Source organism: Siphateles boraxobius, unplaced genomic scaffold, assembly GCF_051911475.1.
Source record: "Siphateles boraxobius isolate OS27281-9 unplaced genomic scaffold, OSU_SipBor_1 6, whole genome shotgun sequence".
Lineage (NCBI taxonomy): Eukaryota > Metazoa > Chordata > Actinopteri > Cypriniformes > Leuciscidae > Siphateles > Siphateles boraxobius.
In genome coordinates this window covers 36,366,903-36,389,276 of record NW_027509186.1, presented here as the reverse complement: position 1 = coordinate 36,389,276, position 22,374 = coordinate 36,366,903, and the positions used below count along the sequence as shown (strand labels likewise).

General features: G+C 42.4%; 1 protein-coding gene across 2 annotated transcripts in view; it reads left to right on the top strand.

Moving 5' to 3' along the window:
- Positions 1-22,374, top strand: part of nox4 (NADPH oxidase 4) — a 31,042-nt gene that overhangs the window by 7,936 nt on the left and 732 nt on the right. For both annotated transcript variants that reach the window (XM_077207028.1, XM_077207029.1), the window contains 12 exons: positions 312-339; positions 711-783; positions 1,087-1,167; positions 6,072-6,249; positions 6,375-6,542; positions 7,145-7,207; positions 15,923-15,983; positions 18,023-18,101; positions 19,182-19,301; positions 19,986-20,094; positions 21,953-22,021; positions 22,197-22,297. In XM_077207028.1, the coding sequence (XP_077063143.1) occupies positions 312-339; positions 711-783; positions 1,087-1,167; positions 6,072-6,249; positions 6,375-6,542; positions 7,145-7,207; positions 15,923-15,983; positions 18,023-18,101; positions 19,182-19,301; positions 19,986-20,094; positions 21,953-22,021; positions 22,197-22,297 (1,130 nt within the window). The remainder of the gene's footprint in view (positions 1-311; positions 340-710; positions 784-1,086; positions 1,168-6,071; positions 6,250-6,374; positions 6,543-7,144; positions 7,208-15,922; positions 15,984-18,022; positions 18,102-19,181; positions 19,302-19,985; positions 20,095-21,952; positions 22,022-22,196; positions 22,298-22,374) is intronic.

The following is a 22,374-nucleotide window of genomic DNA, read 5'->3' as shown; positions in this document are numbered from 1 at the left end:
TCCAAAAAATATATATCAGCACAGTTTTTTTTTTTAGTAGCCTAAAATGCTCAGACCACATAAACATCCAAACTCTACTCAATTTATCCAAGTAATCTTATTATCAGACTCTTTCTAGAAATAAATAAATCATGGTTGACTGAATAAAGCATTTTAAATGTTTTATTTTTGTGTGATCCTATATTTCTCAGTATAACTCCAAGCTAAATGAATGAACTGAAAACACCTTTAAATCTGATGTTTATGGCTGATAGTTTGATATAGTTAGTTTGTTGTTTGATTTGATGTTCTGTGTGTTTTTATGTCTTCAGGATCCCAGAGTTCTCATCATCAGCACAGGTGCCTCATGTTTATCAATCTCCCTTCTTTACTTCCACATTAATATAGTGAAACCCAAATTATGACATTTAATGTAGGATGTGAACTCTTTTTTTTAACTTTGTCTCCATTTTTGGGTTAATGTTAGATTGCCAGCTGATGTGCTTAAATTTCTCTCTTAACTGAATTAAATTAATATTTCAGGTTATTTCAGACAACTAAGACTGTTTGTGAAGCCGTTTCATACCTACACATGACAACTGCTCAGTCAAAGATTTAATAGACACAGCCGAATCATTGTCATTTAGGGAATAAAATCACGTGGGTGTTTGAATCGAGATCTTTTACCGATTAATCGTGCAGCTCTATTGATTTATGTTTTGTTAATATAGTTCCTGGAGTTACTGGCGTCCTGTTGGTGCTGGTGTTGTTCCTGATGTTCACAGCGTCGTCTTACTCTATTAGGTGAGAACTTCTAAACCTTTAAGAGTTATTTGACCTAACTCTGACCCTAGTCTCCTCTCCCTAGACAGACTACACACACACACACACTCCACTGTAATTACAGAGACCGTTGCCTGGAGGGGTCCGTCCCCTCTGATTGATCTGGCTTATCCTCTTTATTGTCCTGCTGTAATTGAGTTGCTTTAGTTCACTATAGGACACTTCAGGAGCGTCTAGTTCAATCGGAGAGACCTGGGCACTGTACTAAATGCACTTTTATCTCGCTCTCCTTTTTATGTGAGTGCAATTGTTTGTTCTTCTCAGAGTCTCAAGCTACGAGATATTCTGGTACACTCACAACCTCTTCATCGTGTTCTACATCATTCTGATGGTCCACGTAGTGGGGTGAGTTAAATGCATTTCCTTCACACCAGGGGCGCACGGGGTGGCACTGGCCCCCCCTGGAATATGATTGGCCCCCCCTGGTGCCCCCCCAACATCATTGGGCTAGATTTACTGTCAACCTGACAATGCCCAACGCCATTGGAGCAGAGCGCTGTAAATCACTGCTTGATTTGCGATTCGCAAAGCGGAATCACAGGTCCGCGTTTTTCAAACAGTAGGAGAGAGAGAGACACCTCCACACGTCACTGTTTATGGTATATACACACTCAATTACAGTATATATTTTTAAATATATCGCACCATATGTTAGTCTGATTACTTTCATGTGTGACTGATCAAGCCAGAAACGTTAAATTCGGAAGTTGACTTTTCAGTGTTATTTCGCGGCAGCGCGTCTATATAAATATAAAATAGATACATGTCTCATTCCTGGTATGCGGTGACTTTCCTGTCCCAATTATTTATTTACTCATATTTTCTCTAAAATGAGTCACATATTTATAATAAATGGCTTAAATTGTAGATTTAAGTATTCTTTACCATTTAAACATAGACATTAAAAATACTATTTTGTATTTTACACAATTTTAATTGATGTATGCAATAAATTATATCATGTCCTCAGTGCACAGTAATCAACTTCTGCAAGAAATATAAACCATGAAATGACAAAAACCTCAAAATATGTTTAAATTATGTTATAGACTAGGCTAAATTGCCTCTAATCATACATATAAATCATGTGGAAACATAGGTCTTTTTCTTAAAATTGTCTTTAATTACTGCGTCCCTGAAGTCATCTTCCACCCTGTTAGTATGTACTGTACCTGTTTTTTGCCTTCCAAAATAATCCGACTGCAATTTCCTTGAGACCATTTTCAAGAAGTGAAATTTCTTTTCTTTTACCCGCTGGAATTCAACTGTACAAACTGAGGTAAGCTTCAGCTCTCACTCCTAACTTTGTTTTTAGTTTTTGAAATGCTATCCTGCTTGTCCCACCCTTAAAGTTCCACCCTGTTAGGCTATGTTATGGAGAATGTTTGTCCTATCAAAAAATTGTAAAAACAAATCTGACATAATTATACAATTTTTGTTCATCTGTAGAAGGTTAGCTAGCTAAAAATGTTGATCACTCAAAGAGCTATGGCTAACTTAGCTCAGAATTTTCCACCCTGTTAGATCTATAAACCTAACAGGGTGGAATGTGAAACATATTCTATTCATCAAAAATTGTTTTGCTTGTTTTAAGAAGAAAAAAAATCTAAGATGGCATAAGGGATATATACTATCCAAGAAAAGCTCATTTTTGTTTAACATTTACATTATTAACATGTTGTGATATACGTATATGTCCCTAACAGGGTGGAATATTTTTATGGACAGTGTCTGAACAATCTACCAATAATTATTATTATAGAGTCCCTGAGCTTGACCTATATGTATTCCTTATAGTTAAGCATGTCACTATTTTGATAGAATGCTAAAGACATGAAAATCATGTCCTTTTTTTCCCCAACATTTATGAAGCCAAAATGTCACCGCATACCAGGAATGACCCACATATTACTTTATCTTTTGTTTTAAAGACTAAAGGCACTATAATCTTTTTCCAAAAAAAAGCGGAGCTGTGGTAAACATTAAAATGTGAGAACTTTACATGCAACTCTGTGTAATTTATACTGAATGGGTTTTTGTTTATTGTTACACCGCAACAGGACATCCAAGGTTTCTTTAAGAAGAAACCATGTCAGAGACAGATTTCATGCAGAGAACGTTCGCCAGCACACACACACACACACACACACACACACACACACACACACACACACACACACACATTCAATGTTTGTGTTGAGAATGAAGCATGTTAAATGACTAATTAATGCCTAGGTGATGTTTTTTATTTATTAGAACAAAACTGTGTGGTCCAATCCATGTAAAATACAAAATGATTTTCAGGCTCTTGTTCAGTGCCACATTTAATACCATCTATATTAGGTCACTGAGCATTGCAAAGATTTTTTTAAATGCAATTTTTTAAAATCGTGATTTTAATCTTAATTTAAGATTAAATTAGAATTAGATTAGAATTTGTGCATCAACACAAACAAATTATTAAAGTGGGCCTATTATTAGGGTGACCAGACGTCTCGTTTTTCCCGGGACAGCCCCGTATTTCCACTCTAATTTTAGTGTCCCGACTTATTCTGAAAAAATCATGTTTTGTCCCTTATTTCATCGTTAATATATATATATATATTTTTTTTTTATATATATAATAGGTTTCGTTTCCGAAAGCTTAAGTGAATATATATGTTACGTTCAAACCGTGTAGCGCGCGCATGACAGAGAGGGAGAGACCTTGTGTGTGTGTGCTAGTGTGCCTAGGTGCGTTCACACCGCCGCCGACTTGAGCTTCCAAAGCGGCCGGAAGTCATTCATTTTCAATGGAAGCTGGCTTCTCTCAGCTGCAAGGAGCGTCAAATCCCTCGGCGTCGCGTTTTGGGCGTTTTGAGCGTCAATCAGAAAGTTGAAAGAAGCTCAACTTTATGGTAATGAGCTATGACGCGGTTCAGCGGCAAGCAGCGGCAAAACGCCAGAAACCAATCAGAATAAAGAACTCCTTCACTCTGGCTGATTCTGGAGAAACATACGATGTGAACTTTCGTTCCTACCAAAACATTAGTTCCGAGAAAATGGAGGAGAAGCTGATAATCGCTGTTGCTGGGTTTCCTAACATATATGATATGACGTTGTTTGCTTACAGGGACCAGTTACAAAAGAACGAGGCATGGGAATGCAATTCATTTGCTCACGGTGACAAAGATTTGACCAATTGCACTAATGCAAATAATAGCCTAATGCAAATAATAATAATAATAATAGCTAATTATTATTTTTTTCCCCGACCAAAAGTGACCAAAACAGTTATAAAAATGCTGTCATTATAAAAGGTTTCTTCAATGTATTGCTTGTTTTTTTCTGTTTATTACATTTCATGTTGTGACACTTCTCTTCTCCCTGCTACGTCAGAGCGTCCAAAGCGTCAACGAGCTTCCCCGTGCTTTTTGAGAAGTGTCCTTGACAGAGCGGCCAGAGCTTCTTTGACGCTCAAGTCGGAAGCGCATGTAAGACGCATTAATAGAGGGAATGCATTAACGTCACTTTCCCGCCGGAACACGCCCCCTCAGCCGGACTGAGTGGCAGAAGAGCAGCTGCGTGACTGGATTTAATAGGGGAAACTGCGAAAACGCAAGTAAAACAAACTATTATCAGTTTAAACTAAAGATTGGACTCAATATAGTGTTCCTTACAACTTACTAAAGATCCAGTGATCCATGGATATTAACATGCAGCCAGGAATCGTGTTTCCTGACATTTATATGTGCCTGATTTCGACACCAGGGAAATACATACAGCAAATTTGCCTGTGAATGCTTTATATAAATACAAAATAGGCAGGTCTAAATCCAGGTGATCACTTATCAATGTTATATATATCATCATATCGTCTAGAGACTTAAAACTTGTATAGTTTTTTGTCAGTGTTTATTTAAAAATGTCAAATTATACAGAATAATGGTAAATAGTGGTAAATATTTGATTGATGAGTTGTCACTGCAATATATAACAATACAATATAAAGAGAATGATTTTACCACTAAATTCAGCATATTGACACAAAAAGGATAACTGTAAATCCACATTTCGCTGCCTGGAGTCCAGTTGTTTCTATGAATTGTAGCGATCTATTTGCTTCTCTGTTCTGTAGCTTTAGGTAGTCTGTAAAAATATTCCTCATATTTCTTGTCAAATCTAGTTGTACAGTCAGTCTCAAAGCTCTTTCCCGTTTTAGACGCGTTTTGTGTGTTTTTCCGCAGCATTCACACTGAAAACCAATGCTGCCGCTCAGTCTTTTTGCCACTTGTGGGCGTAACTGCAGTCACTCCGGCCAACGGTGACGTCACGTGCATTCCCTCTATACGCATGCGTTCTGTATCTGTCCCGTATTCCACTCCGAGAAATCTGGTCACCCTACCTATTATGTCCTTTTTCAAAGTCTTAGTTTAGTTGTTGTGCTCTACAAGAATGTTTTCATGCTTTCATGCTCAAAAACACATTATTTTCCCCAGATTGTCCATTATTGCAGCTCCTCTCTTCCCAGTCTGTCAGTGACGCTCTTTTTAGTTCCTTTCTCTGTGAAGAACCTCCTTCTGAAAAGCACACTGTGCTCTGATTGGTCATCTGGAGGACCAGTGTGTTGTGATTGGTCAAACGCTTTGAGTATTTGGGAAATGTCCCGCCCCTTACCATAACCGCCAGTTTAAACACACTTCTAACTAACTCAACAGGCCCCGCCCCTTTATTCTTTGTATGAATTATTTAAATGAGGAATATTGTGACGTGTTTGTTCCCGGAAGAGATTCAAGACTACAATGGAGGCGTTACAGGAAGTTCAGAAACAAAGACACTGATATAGAGAACAACTTCTGCTGGAGGGACTTTGTAACTTTAAAACTTTGCAGAGCTTTTTTATGCTCAAACAGCAACATCACACACTAAAGAAAGATGAACATGGAAAAAATATAGGCATAATAGGCATAATTTAAAACCCTTTTAAATATGCACTGAAACTATTAAGCAAGAGCTTCACAGATGGTTTCCTATTTCTAGATATACTTTGTGCTATAACATCCCTTGCATTATAGAAGAAAAGTTTGAGAGAATATATATTTTTTTTTACAAATGTGTAAATGTCAAATCCTAAAATATTAAGCGAAAGTAAATTTTAAAGAAATGCATTTTTTTAACTAAAGTACATTCAGTAAATAGAAGTACGCAAATCGGGATGTTTTTTCCCTGTATGCTTTATGGGATATGATTGGCGCCTCTCTTTCCAATAGGGGAGCTTTAAAGTATCAGTCAAACGTGGAGGCCCATCCTCCTGGCTGCGTGCACAAGAATCTCAGTTCAGGCTCACGGACCAATCACAGAGCAGCAGGAGAGAAGGGGGAGGAGCTTTCAGGTGAACCACAGATGTTTTGTAAAGAAGAGGCCCGTTTCCAAACACATTTCCCTCAGGTCCGTCTGTCTGATTAAGAGTAAATAATTGCGACTGGGCATGTTGTTTGTATTATATCTTTGTGTACATCTGTTTGTGAATGATTGTCAATCGTTGAGTGTGTGTGTGTGTGTGTGTGTTTTAGACCTGGTTGTGGGTCTCGGCTCCTCTCTGCCTGTACTGTGCCGAGCGGTTGTATCGTTTCATAAGAAGCAGCGCTGCTCCTGTTACCATAGTTTCTGTCATTAGCCATCCCTGTGATGTCATAGAATTGCGCATGCTGAAGAGAGGCTTTAAGCCCCGCCCTGGACAGGTAAGCCCCGCCTCCACGCGGTAACGTTAGAATTTGACAAAGAATTTAGAACTTTTAAAGGGGAAATTTATCTTTTTTTAAAAACAAACAAAAAATTATCAGCTTAGTCTTTTAAACTATACCGTTCAAAAGTTTGGGGTTGGTACAATAAAAATATATATTTTAAATAATTTAATCAGCAAGGACACATTAAATTAATCAAAAGTGACTAAATGACTAAAGACATTTATAATGTTACATGTAAATGCTGTTCTTTTGAACATTCTATGCATCAAAGAATTCAGAATAAAATGTTAACAGTTTCCGCCCAAAAAATAAGCAGCACAACTGTTTTCAACACTGATTATAATCAGACATGTTTCCTGAGCATTACATCTGCAAGACTGGAGTAATGGTGCTGAAAATTCAACTTTGATCACATGAATAAATTGTATTTTAGAATATATTAAACAGTTATTTCAAATTGTAATAATATTTCAGGTTTTACTGCAATTTTGGTCAAATAAATGCAGCTTTGGTGAGCATTTCAAAAACATAAAAAAAATCTTGTTTATGTGCTTTTTCTGTATTTATTCTGCATGTTTTTGTGATGTCTCCTCTAGTACATCCTGCTGAACTGTCCGAGTGTCTCGTCATTTGAAAACCATCCCTTCACTCTCACCACAGTACGTGCATTTAAGTGTGTGTTACTGTGTTCAAGTCGTGATCATTTCATGAGATAAATGCACATAAACTAACACAATATCATTATTACCAGTGGCAAACTCAATTAAATTAAAGAATCATCATAGCTAATTTATATGGGTCATAATCACTTTTTAATTGCATGTTGACATTTTATAAGTGAATTATTAATGTTTGCATAAATAATTATTCTGACCAATATCATTTTAATTCACATTGTATTATAGTTATGATTTCCAAATGCATAAGCAGGACCTGGGGTGTATTCCAGGAAGCAGGTTATGTGACATACCCGGGTATGTTTAAGAGTAAGTAAGCGGATAACCTCAACTTTCGGCTCCAAAAACGGAGGTAACTTTCAGGGTATGTTAGTAGTCATAGCAACTCACTCTCTGAATTTAACCCGCTCCGGAGTTAGTTTGTTTCAGAGAGGTGATGGAGCATGGCGTGCCCTTTTGAAGACGATCCAGTGGATGTGGAAGCACAGATAATACGAAATCTTTTCCGCCGTGAGAGGGTGAGACGACCACCTATCGATGTGTTTTCGTATCCAAATGAATATTTGCGGGAGCGTTACCGTTTTTCAAAAGAATCGTTAATTTATTTAACGAAGATTTTGAAACCATACATAGCAAACGTGACACATCGCGGATTAGCGCTTAACACGGAGCACATTTTGTGCATTGCCCTTCGCTTTTTTGCGACGGGGAGTTTTTTGTATACAGTAGGCGATGCAGAGCATGTGGGAAAGGCAACTGTGTGTAGGGCTGTTCGTAGAGTATGCATTGCACTCAAACGGTTCCTTCACACTTTTGTACAGTTCCCTGGCCATAAACCACTGAGGGTCATTAAAGAGGAATTCCACAGAGTGGCGGGTTTGTCCGTTCTATGATATTCTATGACAGACCATTTATCATAAGTATTAATATGGTACACCTACATTTTACTAAGCCACTTGTCTTGGTAGCTGAGTCTGACGAACTGCCCCGGGAATCCCATCGACCACAGGTCGCCCTTTATTAAGGGACAGTGCCAGCTCCTCAGCTGGGGTGAGGGGAGGTGGAGGTGGACCCCCACCTGTTTTACGGGCCTCAGCCTTCTTTCTATTGGCTACATAGAAAACTAAATTACATTTAATACTAAATTACATGGCGTCAGTAACAAATTTAGTAAGTTTAGAAAACATTTCCTTGCTGGAGAATGTTTTTGTGTTTCATTTTGACTTGACTCACACTTCTTCTGGCTCCAGAAGGATTACACCTTATAAGAAGAAGAGGCTAACATATAACAAGCCAATTATGTGCATTTACTGTAATATTAAGAAATGTATGGAGGCCAACAATAGGCTACTTGTCTATTTTTACATGCCCCAAAGAATTTTTGCCTAATGAAAGGGGAAAATAGCCCATTTATAATTTTCTAAACTCACGCATTTACTCTGTCCGTTATTTTTTGCCAAGCCAACTCTCTTTCTTTTGCTGATCCAGCAGTATTACTTTTTTTAGTTATAACGGGCTTAAAGTCTTCATAAGCAAGCATTAAAACCTCCAACTCAGTTTCACTGAAGTATGTAGCTCGCTTTTTTTCTCCCTTGGTTTCCATGGTGACTCCTGAAATCGGCGATCCATTGAAAATGTCTTTATGTACTCGCCGTGCGCGCGCATTAGCTCTGGGTTTCCAATAGGAGGTTGATTAATCTAACTCCTCACAGGTGTTTTGGAACCGACATACCCAGAGTAAGCAAGTTTGGGGTTTATCAACCAAGAGTTCAAGGTTTATCTGACGGTAAGTTAACCTCGCTTTCTGGAATACACCCCTGAAGGCAGAATATGAACACAATAATAATAATAATACATTTTATTTGTATTGCACTTTACATTACAGCAATCTCAAAGTGCTACAGAGCATTAAGTAATACACTTAAAACAATCAAAGATCAATAAATGGTTAAAAAGGAAAACCTATAAAATACATTAAGTGAAAACGTACTCGGTTACTAACGTAACCTCGGTTCTCTCTAGAGAGGGAACGAGTACTGCGTAATATCTTACGCTATGGGGAAAACCTCTTTTCCACGAGATATTGAAGCCAAAAATTATCCTTTAATTTTGATTAATGTAAAACGCTGTGCGGCAGCATGCAGACATAGGCAAGACGGCTCGCGCGCCTATTGGCTGCCCTGCGGCAACAGCAGCAAGCCTATCGAGAGAGGCCCTGCGTGACGTGACATCCAATGGGGGTGCTTCGCGCCCATTTCGTCGCGTCCCGCCAGAATAGGCGTGGCCTTGGCCTATAAATACGCTCGACAGGCTGATACAAACTGGTTTTCAACGCTGAAGCGAACCAGCGCTGTTGTATGCACGGCAAGATACGCAGTACTCGTTCCCTCTCTAGAGAGAACCGAGGTTACGTTAGTAACCGAGTACGTTCTCTTACGAGAGTATCTCTCGTACTGCGTAATATCTTACGCTATGGGGAACACAATGTAAGACGCCGTGCGTACTGGGATCCGACACCAAAGTCCCAAGGGCAGTAGCCCGGGGCTCATATAGTGCATAATCACCGTAGACTCACAGAGAGTCGGAGAAGAGAGGCTACCAGCATCATTCCCCACGAAATAGCATCCCATAGGAGCTAGTTATGTCAACAGTATATCCCGCAGACAGGGTGAACGCGTTCAGCCTGAACTGGGCAAAAATACGGGCTATTCAACACCCATGGAGCTGTTCCATCGATCAGTGAGCGATACTCAATCAAAACTCAGCATTCTGCGCCGGCGCAGCGGGACAGATAGTACTGAATTCTAGACCGACAGCAGCTTGGCCTGTAAGGCGGGAACTTCTAGGTTATAGAACCTTATAAATGTAGACGGCGAGGCCCAGCCCGCCGCCATACAGATATCATGCAAGGAAATCCCACTAGACCACGCCCACGAAGAGGCCACGCCTCTCGTGGAGTGCGCTCTGACACCCAAAGGACACTGCAGGCCCTTAGAAGTGTAAGCCAGCACTATGGCATCGACTATCCATCTGGATAGGCTCTGTTTTGATGCGGCCAGTCCCTTGGAACGTCCGCCAAACAAAACAAAGAGCTGCTCGGTCTGCCTGCAGACAGACGAGCGGGACACATAAGCCCTCAGCGGCCTGACGGGGCAAAGGAGATTAGCATCCGCTTCCTCATTGTTCACCGGGAGGGCGCACAGGGAAATAGCCTGGGCCCTGAACGGTGTGTTGAGGGATTTTGGCACGTACCCGTGCCTTGGTTTGAGTATGACTTTTGAGTCATTAGGCCCAAACTCAATACAAGACGCGCTTACTGAAAGCGCTTGCAAGTCCCCCACGCGCTTCATTGAAGCAAGAGCCACAAGAAATACCGTTTTGAAAGACAGGTGCTTCATGTCTGACAAATGGATTGGCTCGAATGGGGCACCTTTCAGGGCTTCCAGAACCGTAGAAAGGTCCCACATAGGGACTGAGGGAGGTCTGGAAGGATTCAGCCTACGAGCTCCCCTGAGGAATCGCACGACGAGGTCGTTCTTCCCCAGTGACTGGCCAGACGTCGGTTTTGCAAACGCCGCTATGGCCGCCACGTATACTTTGAGCGTGGACGGGGTTCTACCCTTATCCAGCAGCTCCTGAAGGAAGGAGAGCACTTCCGTAACCCCGCAGTCTACGGGTGAAAAGCCCTGAGCTTGACACCAGGTAGAGAACACTGACCATTTCGAGGAGTAGAGCCGTCTAGTAGACGGGGCCCTAGCCTGCGTGATCGTGTTTAACACTCCCTCCGGGAGGTTAGCGGGTACCCGTTGATGGCCCACACATGTAGGGACCATAACTCCGGGCGAGGATGCCAAATCGAGCCCTTTGCCTGAGAGAGGAGGTCTCTCCTCACCGGTATCGGCCACGGGGCAGTGCTGGCCAGCTGCATCAGGACTGGGAACCAGGTTTGGTTCGTCCATAGCGGAGCCACGAGCAGCACTGGGCATCCATTTTCCCTGATTCGTTCCAGCACTTGAGGCAGGAGCGAGACGGGGGGTAAAGCATAGAGGGGGCGTCGGGGCCATACGTGGGACAGCGCGTCCCTGCTCTTGGAGAAAAAGTTCGGACAGTGAGCGTTTTCCTGGGACGCGAACAGGTCCACCTGCGCTCTGCCGAATGTCTCCCACAGCAGTTGGATCGTCTGCGGGTGCAGCGACCATTCCCCTGCTTGGACATTGTTTCTGGACAGTCTGTCTGGTCCCAGATTCAGGTGACCAGGCACATGCGCTGCTTTCAGTGAAAGCAGGTTGTGCTGAGCCCAGCCCAGGGAAGCGTTTCGTCAGCCTGTAAAGGCTTCGGGACCTGACGCCGCCCTGGTGATTTATGTACGCCACCACTGACATGTTGTCCGACCGGACTAAGACGTGGCGGCCTTTTATCTGGGGACAAAAACGCCTTAGCGCGTTGTCTACTGCCAGCATTTCTAGACAGTTTATGTGTAGGAGCTTCTCCCGTTCTGACCACTGGCCAAAGAACGGTCTGCCCTCGAGCAGCGCTCCCCACCCCGAGGTGGAGGCGTCCGTGGACACCACCATCACACTCGAGGGAGTCCCCAGACTCACGCCTGACTGGTACCAGTCGGCTTTTTTCAAGGTTTCAGAGCCGAGACGCATTTCCTGTCGACCCTGAGGCGAAACAGACCAGCGGCCCAAGCCCCGGGCGGAACTCGTGCTTTCAGCCATAACTGCAGTGGGCGCATGCGAAGCAGGCCCAGCAGAAGTACTGAAGATGCTGAGGCCATGAGGCCCAGCATTTTCTGAAACCGTTTGAGCTGAACTATAGGGCCGCGGCAGAAGGATTTCACGGCGCGCTGAATGTTCAGTCCTCGCTCCGGCGACAGACGTGCTGTCATAGACAGCGAGTCCATCACTGTTCCCAGAAAGGAGATTTTCTGGCTGGGAAACAGCGAACTCTTCGCCCAATTGACTGTGAGACCCAAATTCTCGAGATGCTCGAGTAATGCGGTCTTGTGTTCTATGAGCTCTGATCGTGATCGAGCTAGAATCAACCAGTCGTCCAAGTAGTTCAAAATTCGCATGCCCTGAAGTCTCAGGGGTGCGAGAGCCGCGTCCATGCACTTCGTGAATATACGGGGTGCTGGAGACAGGCCGAACGGTAGGACTGTGTATTGATATGCCTGGCCCTCGAAGGCGAATCTCAAGAATCGCCTGTGACGTGACGCAATCTGTATTTGGAAATAGGCGTCTTTCAGATCTATTGACATGAACCAGTCTCCCTGGCGCACGTGCGCGAGGATTTTGCTGGTTGTCAGCATTTTGAACTTGCGTTTCAGAAGCGCTTTGTTCAATTGTCGCAGATCTAGAATGGGTCTGAGACCCCCGTCTTTTTTCGGTACCAGAAAATATCTGCTGTATACACCCCCTTCGCTCTGAGATAAAGGTTCTATGGCCCCTTTGCTCAGTAGTTTCGCTATTTCGGTTCGAAGTAGATGAGATACTTCATTGTCCACCGTGGTTTCGACACGCGCCGTGCAACGGCGGGGACGTCGAGCGAACTGTAGCGAATAGCCTCTCTTTATAGTGTTCAACACCGATTCTGATACCCCGGGAAGCATTGCCCATGCATTCGCGTGGATAGCAAGAGGCAGAATGATATCCGGGCTCTGGCCGCGGCACAGCGGCGGCTGCAGAGCTTCGGTGTGCTGAGACATGAACACTGTGTTTAAAGTGCGCGAGGCGGGGGGCGCGCCGATCACGGCGGGCAGCCTGTTCGCACTCGCTTTCTCTATGACAAATTGTGGAGAGAGAACGAGCGGGACAAACCCCGTAGGGTTCAGCGTGTCTGTGAGTGAATGTGGGCGCGGGACAGCGGGCACATTTACTGCACTGAAAACACCGTCGGCTTGCGCTGACTGAATATGTGTTGGTTTCGTTTTTACAGAAACCGTGGGACACGAACTGTGTAGTGTTTGTGGGCACTGTGTCATGGGCACATTCACTACGTTTGCACAATCGACATGAGTCGATTTTATTTGTGCTAGCCCTGAACTGTGGCGGGCTGTGTCTGTGTGTGGGAATGGGCACTGTGACGTGGGCATTCTTACAACACTCATAACACCATCGGCTATGGCCGGGACAACAGAAAATACACTCTTTATTGGATTTATCTGGGTCGCCGTAAAAATGGCGTTAATGTGCAGGCAAGCGGGTACCGGCTTGTTTACTGCGAAATACACTGGAACAGTCACATTGTTTGGAACTGAACGAGCGAGAGGTTTCGGTGGAGTCTGGCCGCGGCGAGACTTAAACACCGTGGGTCTTAGCTGACTGTATGTGTGTTGGTTTCGTTTTACAGAAAACGTGGCACATGCAGCATGTAGTGTTTGTGGGCACTGGGTTGTGGGCACATTCATAAATGCATAAATGCACAATTGACATGAGTCGATTTCATATGTGCGAGCCCTGCACTGTGGCGGGCTGTGTTTGTGTGTAGAAATGAACACTGGGCTGTGGGCATTTTCATTACACTCAAAACACCATCGGCTGTGGCCGGAATACCAGACAATACATTGCTTATATGATTTTTCTGGGTCGCCGTGGAAACAGCATTTGTGTGCAGGCAAGCGGGCCATGGTACCGGCTTGTTTACTGCAAAATACACTGGAACAGTCACATTTTCTTGGAACTGAACGAGCGAAAAGTATCAGTGCAAGTCTGGCCGGGCGAGACTAAATTTTATCTGCTGCGAGAGCTGGGATCGAACACGGGTCTCCCGTGCGATGGCTGTAGGTTTCGCCACTGAACCACAGGGGGAAACGACAAAAGCCTAAAATAGCTCGACCACATAATAGAGCGTCATCACAGTTTTGTGTGTGTTGGCGTTTGTTTGCATGCGTGCGTGTTATACAACAGGCTCATTGCTGCAATATTGACATTTTCAGCCGCTCAAACTAAGAGGAACTGAGAAATGTTTGAGGAATGGAGATTGGTCCGGCCTCGGCGGGACTAAAAATACACTCTATCCTCATTTCGCCGATGACGCATGCCCACGGGGGGCGGGGTAGCTTTCTTATAACGTAAAGAAAAGCTAGCCGCGGTTTAATGCTGGCCCGTTTCCCTTACGACTCGCGGGCAGAAGGGGGAGATCCACAGAGCTCGCCCAATCCTCACTGTCCGACGCGGGGATATAGCAGCTGGCCTCCTCTACAGATGCAGCTATCTCGTCGTCATTAATGGCGGAAGCGGCGGCGCGCGGCGGCCGTTGTCCGTCAGTGAGCGACTCGATTGAAGCTGGTGAAGTTGGCAGGCGAACCGGCGAGCTTTCACGGCTGGAGAAGGATCAGGGACCCGCTGAGTACGGCGCTTTGCGGCGCGGCACTACAGCGGGCGGGAGTCTCACTCACCATGGCAATAGCTGGCCTCCTCTACCGATGCAGCTATCTTGTCGTCACTAATGGCGGAAGCGGCGGCGCGCGGCGGCCGTTGTCTGTCAGTGAGCGACTCGATTGAAGCTGGTGAAGCTGGCGGGCGAACCGGCGAGCTTTCACGGGCTGGAGAAGGCTCGAGGACCCGCTGAATACGGCGCTTTGCGGCGCGGCACTACAGCGGGCGGGAGTGCAGACTCGGAGAGAAAATGCCAGGCAAGTCCTCAGAGTCACCATGGCAATAGTTCCACAGGAACGAAGCGTCTTCAAAAAGACGCTTGCTCTTTTAGAACAGATACAAAACAGAGATAGAGTGTGAGTCGCAGCGGCGAACACACACTCAGCAGTGAAAAGGATATGAACGCCGGAAAGCGTAGCAGGTACGGCGGCTGAAGGCGGCGAGGTGTAGGCCAGCGACTTCAGGCTCGAAGGCTCGTCCCGCAGAAGGCTTACAATCAGACGGCGCGGCTTCTCACTCCGGATCCAGCGATGCAGTAGTGCTTCGCTGAAGAGTTGAAAATCAGTTTGTATCAGCCTGTCGAGCGTATTTATAGGCCAAGGCCACGCCTATTCTGGCGGGACGCGACGAAATGGGCGCGAAGCACCCCCATTGGATGTCACGTCACGCAGGGCCTCTCTCGATAGGCTTGCTGCTGTTGCCGCAGGGCAGCCAATAGGCGCGCGAGCCGTCTTGCCTATGTCTGCACGCTGCCGCACAGCGTTTTACATTAATCAAAATTAAAGGATAATTTTTGGCTTCAATATCTCGTGGAAAAGAGGTTTTCCCCATAGCGTAAGATATTACGCAGTACGAGAGATACTCTCGTAAGAGAACCCGCTTTTAACATTTATTTTATATTTTTTTAGAAAATAAAAACTGTTTAACTGTTTTTCACAAACAGGGCTGAAGGCATTTTCGATGATGTAATGCGGAAGATTGTAGTAGTATCAACTCGCTCTCTCTTTGAAACAAAGCATTCCATCATGGCCCAGGGAAATGTTAAATGCATTAAAAAGCATGTTCATTTTTGAAACATGCAAAATTTGCCAATAAATCTCTTCATTCATACACACTTACAAAGTTTGCATTCTCTGCCAAGAACCTTTTTCTAAAACTTTTTTACCTTCTCACACACTTTGCTTTGAGTTTTCCGTCCCCCAGGGGTCTTTAATGCATGACTGTACCTGATCCTCACAATCCCTCTCTCTCTCTCTGTGTGTGTGTGTGTGTGTGTGTGTGTGTGTGTGTGTGTGACTGTGACTGTGTTCCTCAGTGTCCGACGGGGAAGAATGAAACATTTGGCATTCATCTCAGAGTGCTGGGAGACTGGACCTGTGAGTACTGCGTACACTCACACAACGACACACATGCATAATAAATAATAGACCATGTGATCTGTATTATCTAGTTCAAAGGTTTCTGTCAAAATGTGTGAGTTTGGGATTAAAACATTCTCTTGCACACACATTTTTGTTGGCTCAGTCTTGTTTCAGACTCTTTCCATGATGTGATACTTGAGAGATACTAGTTCCTGGAAGGAAAACACACTGTAACAAAAGAAATACCACATACCCCATGCAAACACACATGCTTAGCGGGAGATAAAACAGGAAAAAAATAACTCTGCCGTGTCTAGAGTCAGAATATCACTGAGATTTGAGCCTGTAACCAACTACAGAGCAATGGCCTAGCAACTACAGAGCAAAATGCCATAAACAACATGGCATAGCACAAGGTATCATCTAAAATGCCTGCATAGAAATGGCTTAAAAAACACACAGAACACTTTAGCAACCACTTTGCAGCGTTTTAACAACAACTAGAATATTTATAACGCCTTACCAACTGCATAGCAACATGCTAACAAACACCCAGAACCCCTAGGCAACTTCATATCAAGGTTCTAAAAACAGTTAGATCACAAACACCATAGCAACCACAGCAACAAACTAACAACCACCCAGAAGCCCTTGGCAACTTCAAAGTAACATGCTAAAAACACTTGGAACACCTTAGCAACCACATAATGTGTTAACACCCACCTAGAACCATTAGCAACCACATAGCAACCAGTGATGCGCGGGTCAATGTATAAACAACCCGCACCCGACCGACGTTTTCAACTAACCTGCCCGCAACTCGGACCGCAAAAAAAAGAAAGAGAATATTGAACCCGACCCGCTTCCTGACCCGCATTTTTTTAAAGTATTAAATGCTCATCGTTGCGTCATTGGGCCATAGAAGTCTAACACAAATGTGTAAATAGCATCGCAAGAAGTACACATGACTAGCCAACACTTTGGTCATCATCTTTCATTATTTCAGCAAATGTCTCCAACACCTTGCACTTTCTATTTGTGTATTTGTGGAGCTTCCACTCCCCAGTCTTTACCTTTTCTCTTGCTGCCTCCATCTCTACAGACTGACCTTGTGCGTCATCTTCGTACCAGGGATTCAGCCAATAAAGTGTAGGCCTATGTATTTAATAGAAAATTGTGCCTAGTACTATATAAATTACAAAGGTTTAATTGGCATCTTTATTTCAAACGACCCGACCGACCGCGACCCGAATATCATTAAGAATATTTTTGGATGACTCGTAACTGCGGGAGATCGCAGGCACCCGCTCATCTTGGATCAACCCGCGCATCACTGAGAGCAACACACTAACAACCACCCAAAACCCATTGGCAACTTCATAGCAACGTGCTAAAACACTTAGAACACCTTAGCAACCACATAATGTGTTAACTCCCACCTAGAACTCTTAGCAACCACATAGCAACAGACTAACAACCACCCAGAACCCCTTGGTAACTTGATAGCAACATGCTAAAACACTTAGAACACCTTAGCAACCACATAATGTGTTAACTCCCACCTAGAACTCTTAGCAACCACATAGCAACAGACTAACAACCACCCAGAACCCCTTGGTAACTTGATAGCAACATGCTAAAACACTTAGAACACCTTAGCAACCACATAATGTGTTAACTCCCACCTAGAACTCTTAGCAACCACATAGCAACACACTAACAACCACCCAGAACCCCTTGGTAACTTGATAGCAACATGCTAAAACACTTAGAACACCTCAGCAACCACATAATGTGTTAACACCTACCTAGAACCCTTAGCAGCTCCATAGCAACATACTAAAACACTTAGAAACCTCATAGCAACGTGCTAACAACCACCCTGAACCCCTTTGCAACCACATAGTAATGTGCTAATACACTTAGAACCCCTTAGCAACCACATAGCAAAATACTAGCAACCACCCAGAACAACATTCACATTTTCTAAAAATCTAGTTGATATACATTTTTTGTTCGCGTATATTGATTTACTTTTTGTCTGTAAATTTCAGCGAGGTTTTCTCTGCTGCTGCTTCAACAGTCGGACAGCTCAGAGATCCTTCCCATGATGCAACAGAGGCGATATCCCACGTAAGTCTGCTGTGTTGTGGGAAAAGTTTCAGTGGCGTTCATAAAGGTCATGATTCCTCAGTATACAACACTGTATACTGGGAGGTGAAGTGTCACGGTCGCCTGACGTATAATTTCCTGGGAAAAAAACAGTTATCCAGCTTTGTGTGAGCGGGGTGTCAGGTGACAGGCTTTGACAAGATTCATCGTCCAATCAGAATCAATGACATCCTTTCCATGCATAAAATCGTTTTTTTTTTTTTTCAGTAATGCAGTCGTTCTCTGTATGTGTGTGTGTGTGTGTGTGTGTGTGTGTGTGTGTTTGTGTGTCTACAGTGGGAAATTACTGCACATCCTCATCCTGTGTGTTTTTGTGCATGTGTATTTAGTTTTCTGTTGTGTGCAAGCTTCCTTCCTACTCTGGTTTTATCAGTGGAAAACCTTCAGGGGCTGTTGCAGTATTTTCTTATTGATGGGATGATTGACAGATTGATTTTGAATAGCATACTACTTGTACTAATGTTTCAGTATGCATACTGTGCACAGTATGCTAATTTTCTCCATGGAATGCACAAAACTGTCAAAGTTCTGAACAAGAATGCATTAACATTAATAGTTTTCTGGTCTTTAATAATGTTCTCAAAATGTTAGTACAAAAACTATATTCATTGTTTTCTGAAAAGTTTTAGTTAGACGTTCATCTAGCGTTTATATGTTGCTATTTGTTTCAGAGAACAAAAAAAATGTTATCATAATATTTGCAAGATGATAAAATGGAATATTTCCTTAACATTCCCATAAGGAAGACATTTTTTTTTTTACATTTAGAAATAATGTTTTCATAACTTAAAGGGAGCCTTAACGTTCTTGGAACATAATTTAGCTATTTGTGTAGTATGCAGAAATTAGAATGAAAGTATTCCATTATGTTTGAAATGGAATTCTAATGGAATTCCATGCATACTGAGAATTTTCATACTATGCACTCATACTATGCGTACTGTGAAAAAACAGCACAAATAGTATGGAGGTGCATTTTTCTGCCCACACACACAACACTTCTCATCTCATTGGTGGCTCTGCTCTCTTGTCCCGCCCCAGGGTGCACGTGGATGGTCCGTTTGGCAGTCCGTCAGAGGAGGTGTTTAATTACGAGGTCAGCGTGTGTGTGGCGGGAGGGATCGGAGTCACGCCGTTCGCCTGTGTTCTACAAGCTCTCTTGTGAGTGGTCAGAAAACCTGTCAGTCATGCTAACTGTGACATCAGATCATTCTTAAACACTGTGGCTGTGTTCTAAACGGATGACTAGCTTACTACAAACTGCACACACAGTACACACTGCATACTGCATTCCTGGAGCTCAAATGGTGGAAGCAATGGGTCATGGGTTCAAACTTGTAACATGTATACTTTGAATGCATTATATGTCACTTTGGATAAAAGCATCTGACAAATGCATACATGTTAAATATATATATAAAGTTAATTTAAAAAATAAATTAATGTGAATCAGCATGCAATTAAACTTTTCAAACAGTAGTATTCTACATGTCTAAATAAAGTAAGTGCTGTTTATCATCACATAAATACTTAGTTTTGCATTTATGCAAATTTCAATACAATTTTGATCCAATATGCCTCAAATAAAAAAAAAAATAAAAAAAATCATCACACTGGAAATGGAAACTCTGACCGGAACACATTGCATTGTGGGATGGATCATCCCAGTGTATATGCATACAGAAAAACTATGCACTTCTTACACACAAAATAGTAATGGTATTATGCCTGTCCGAATATAGCCATGTAAAAACTTCCATGTGTTTAGACTTTTAACACATGTATGCACAAAGAGGGTAAATCCACAGCAAAGTATGTGTGAATGTGTTTGTGTGTGTGTTGCAGTGAAGACTGGCGTCAGTATAAGTTGAGGAGGATGTACTTCATCTGGGTCTGCAGGGACCTTCAGTCCTTCTATTGGTTTGCTGATCTACTGTGTGACCTTCATAAGAGGGTAACACACACACACACACACACACACTCGCAGTTGATCTGAAAACACATTTTGGACACTTTAAAATGTGTGAATGCCATTGAAAAATAATATACAAAACATATAAAATGTATGCAGTATGCATGAAAGTTACTGAAGGCTATACTGCCACCTACTGGCATATGTTATACATTGTTAATGTGTGATGTGTGCTAATATTCTGTAACTTCAGTGTTACACTGATATTGAATAATCCTCTTTAACCCTATATAGCATACTGTATTATATTTGATACACAAAAGGCCTGTAAATGATCAACATGATCAAAACTTTGCTGACAAACCCGTTACACACAATCCACTACATGCCTCCTGTCGTCTGAGGGATAGTTTACACTTTGTAGGCAATTAAAGATCCTTTTATTATAATTGTTCTAATGTCCACCTTAAAGGGATAGTTCACCCAAAAATGAAAATTCTGTCAGTATTTATTCACCCTCAAGTTGTTCCAACCCCGTAAGACCTTTGTTCATCTTCAGAACACGAATTCAGATATTTTTGATGAAATCTGAGAGCTGGATCACTCCTCCATAGGCTTCTTAAGGGATTGAAACTTGCCGGGCCTCGAAAAGTTATTAAAGACATCGTTAAAATAGTCCAAGTGACTACAGTGGCTCAATCTTAAGTTTATCAAACGACGAGAATACTTTTTGTGCGCAAAAAAACACAAAAATAACGACTTTATTTAAACTTTTTATTTCCTTCTCTGTGTGCCTCTAGTCAGTTCACTAGTGTGATAGCGTAGAGCTACGTCACACGTAGGCTCACTATTGGCCGACGCTGGTCATGTGTGTGATGCGTGTGACGTACAACAACAGAAGCGTACACTATTACACTAGTGAACTGACTCGAGCCCCACAGAGAAGGAAATGAATAGTTGAAATAAAGTCGTTATTTTAGTTTTTTTTGCGCACAAAAAGTATTCTCGTCGTTTGATAAACTTAAGATTGAGCCACTGTAGTCACTTGGACTATTTTAACAATGTCTTTAATAACTTTTGGGGCTGGCAAGTTTCAATCCCTGAAGAAGCCTATGGACTAGTATTGAGGAGTGATCCAGCTCACAGATTTCATCAAAAATATCTTAATTCGTGTTCAGAAGATGAACGAAGGGATTACGGGGCCGGAACAACATGAGGGAGAGTAAATACTGACAGAATTTTCATTTTTGGGTGAACTATCCCTTTAATCTTGTGCTTTACTGATATAATCTTTACTGATTTTGATCAAGGATTTTACTGATTTTTTTTGTAAGAAAAATTTGTATATTGTCAGTAATATTTCAAGATGAACACTCAGAAAGCAAATTAGTTTTACTTGATTATCCAGACAAAACTTTTTAGAAAAATCTCAATTATGATCATCAGGCTTTTGATGAAGGTTTATTTGTTCATCTCTCAATCATCATTGTTTTGCATTATATGTTTTAAAACTACAGAGCTTTGATCATAAAACTAAGCATTTAAATATGATCTTACTAAGACATTACTAGCAGATATAGAGCGACGAATGATATTAATGTGCATTTTCTGTCAGTATCTGCTATACTGTTATAAAGATCTCGTTAATTTACATTGAAAGCATCAGAATTTCACCGTACTTTTTGTCCATATAAATATCAGCATCTGCACCAAACTGCATGTTTTGGGCCTCTGATTAAAATTGAGCTGTTTTTTTTCTCAAGTTTGAGTTCCATATTCTTATTATATCATTTGAGTAATGGAAGACTGATAGATCAAATATATTTCCGAAAATGAAACACTGACTGTTATTTCATTCAGGCTTTACAAGGTTAATATTTCCGTGTCTGTGTGTCTGCAGCTGTGGCGGGACAATCGTCCAGACTATCTGAATGTTCAACTCTACCTCAGTAACACTCAGGGATTACAGGTGTGCACTTTAAGCTCATTTCTTATTAGCTAGTTACTTGTATTACCTTAAATTATGCAAGCTCTTTTCATTTTTCTTGTCAAATATTATTTTATAATGCATAGCTTCATTATCAGTTGCATTTCTTCACCTTCTATCATTATACTGAAGTTTTTCCTCATTGTGTGTTTTGAAGAGCATCGGTGAGGAACGTTACCGTTTCTTGAGCTCCAGGCTTCGGATTGGTCGACCAAAGTGGAGGCTCCTTTTCCAGGAAATAGGAAGAGCCAATCAGCTGTGAGTATGATTACTGCAGCTTGAAATAATGTATTTATGCGAGCCGTTTTAATGATTGCAATCATGAAAAATGACTG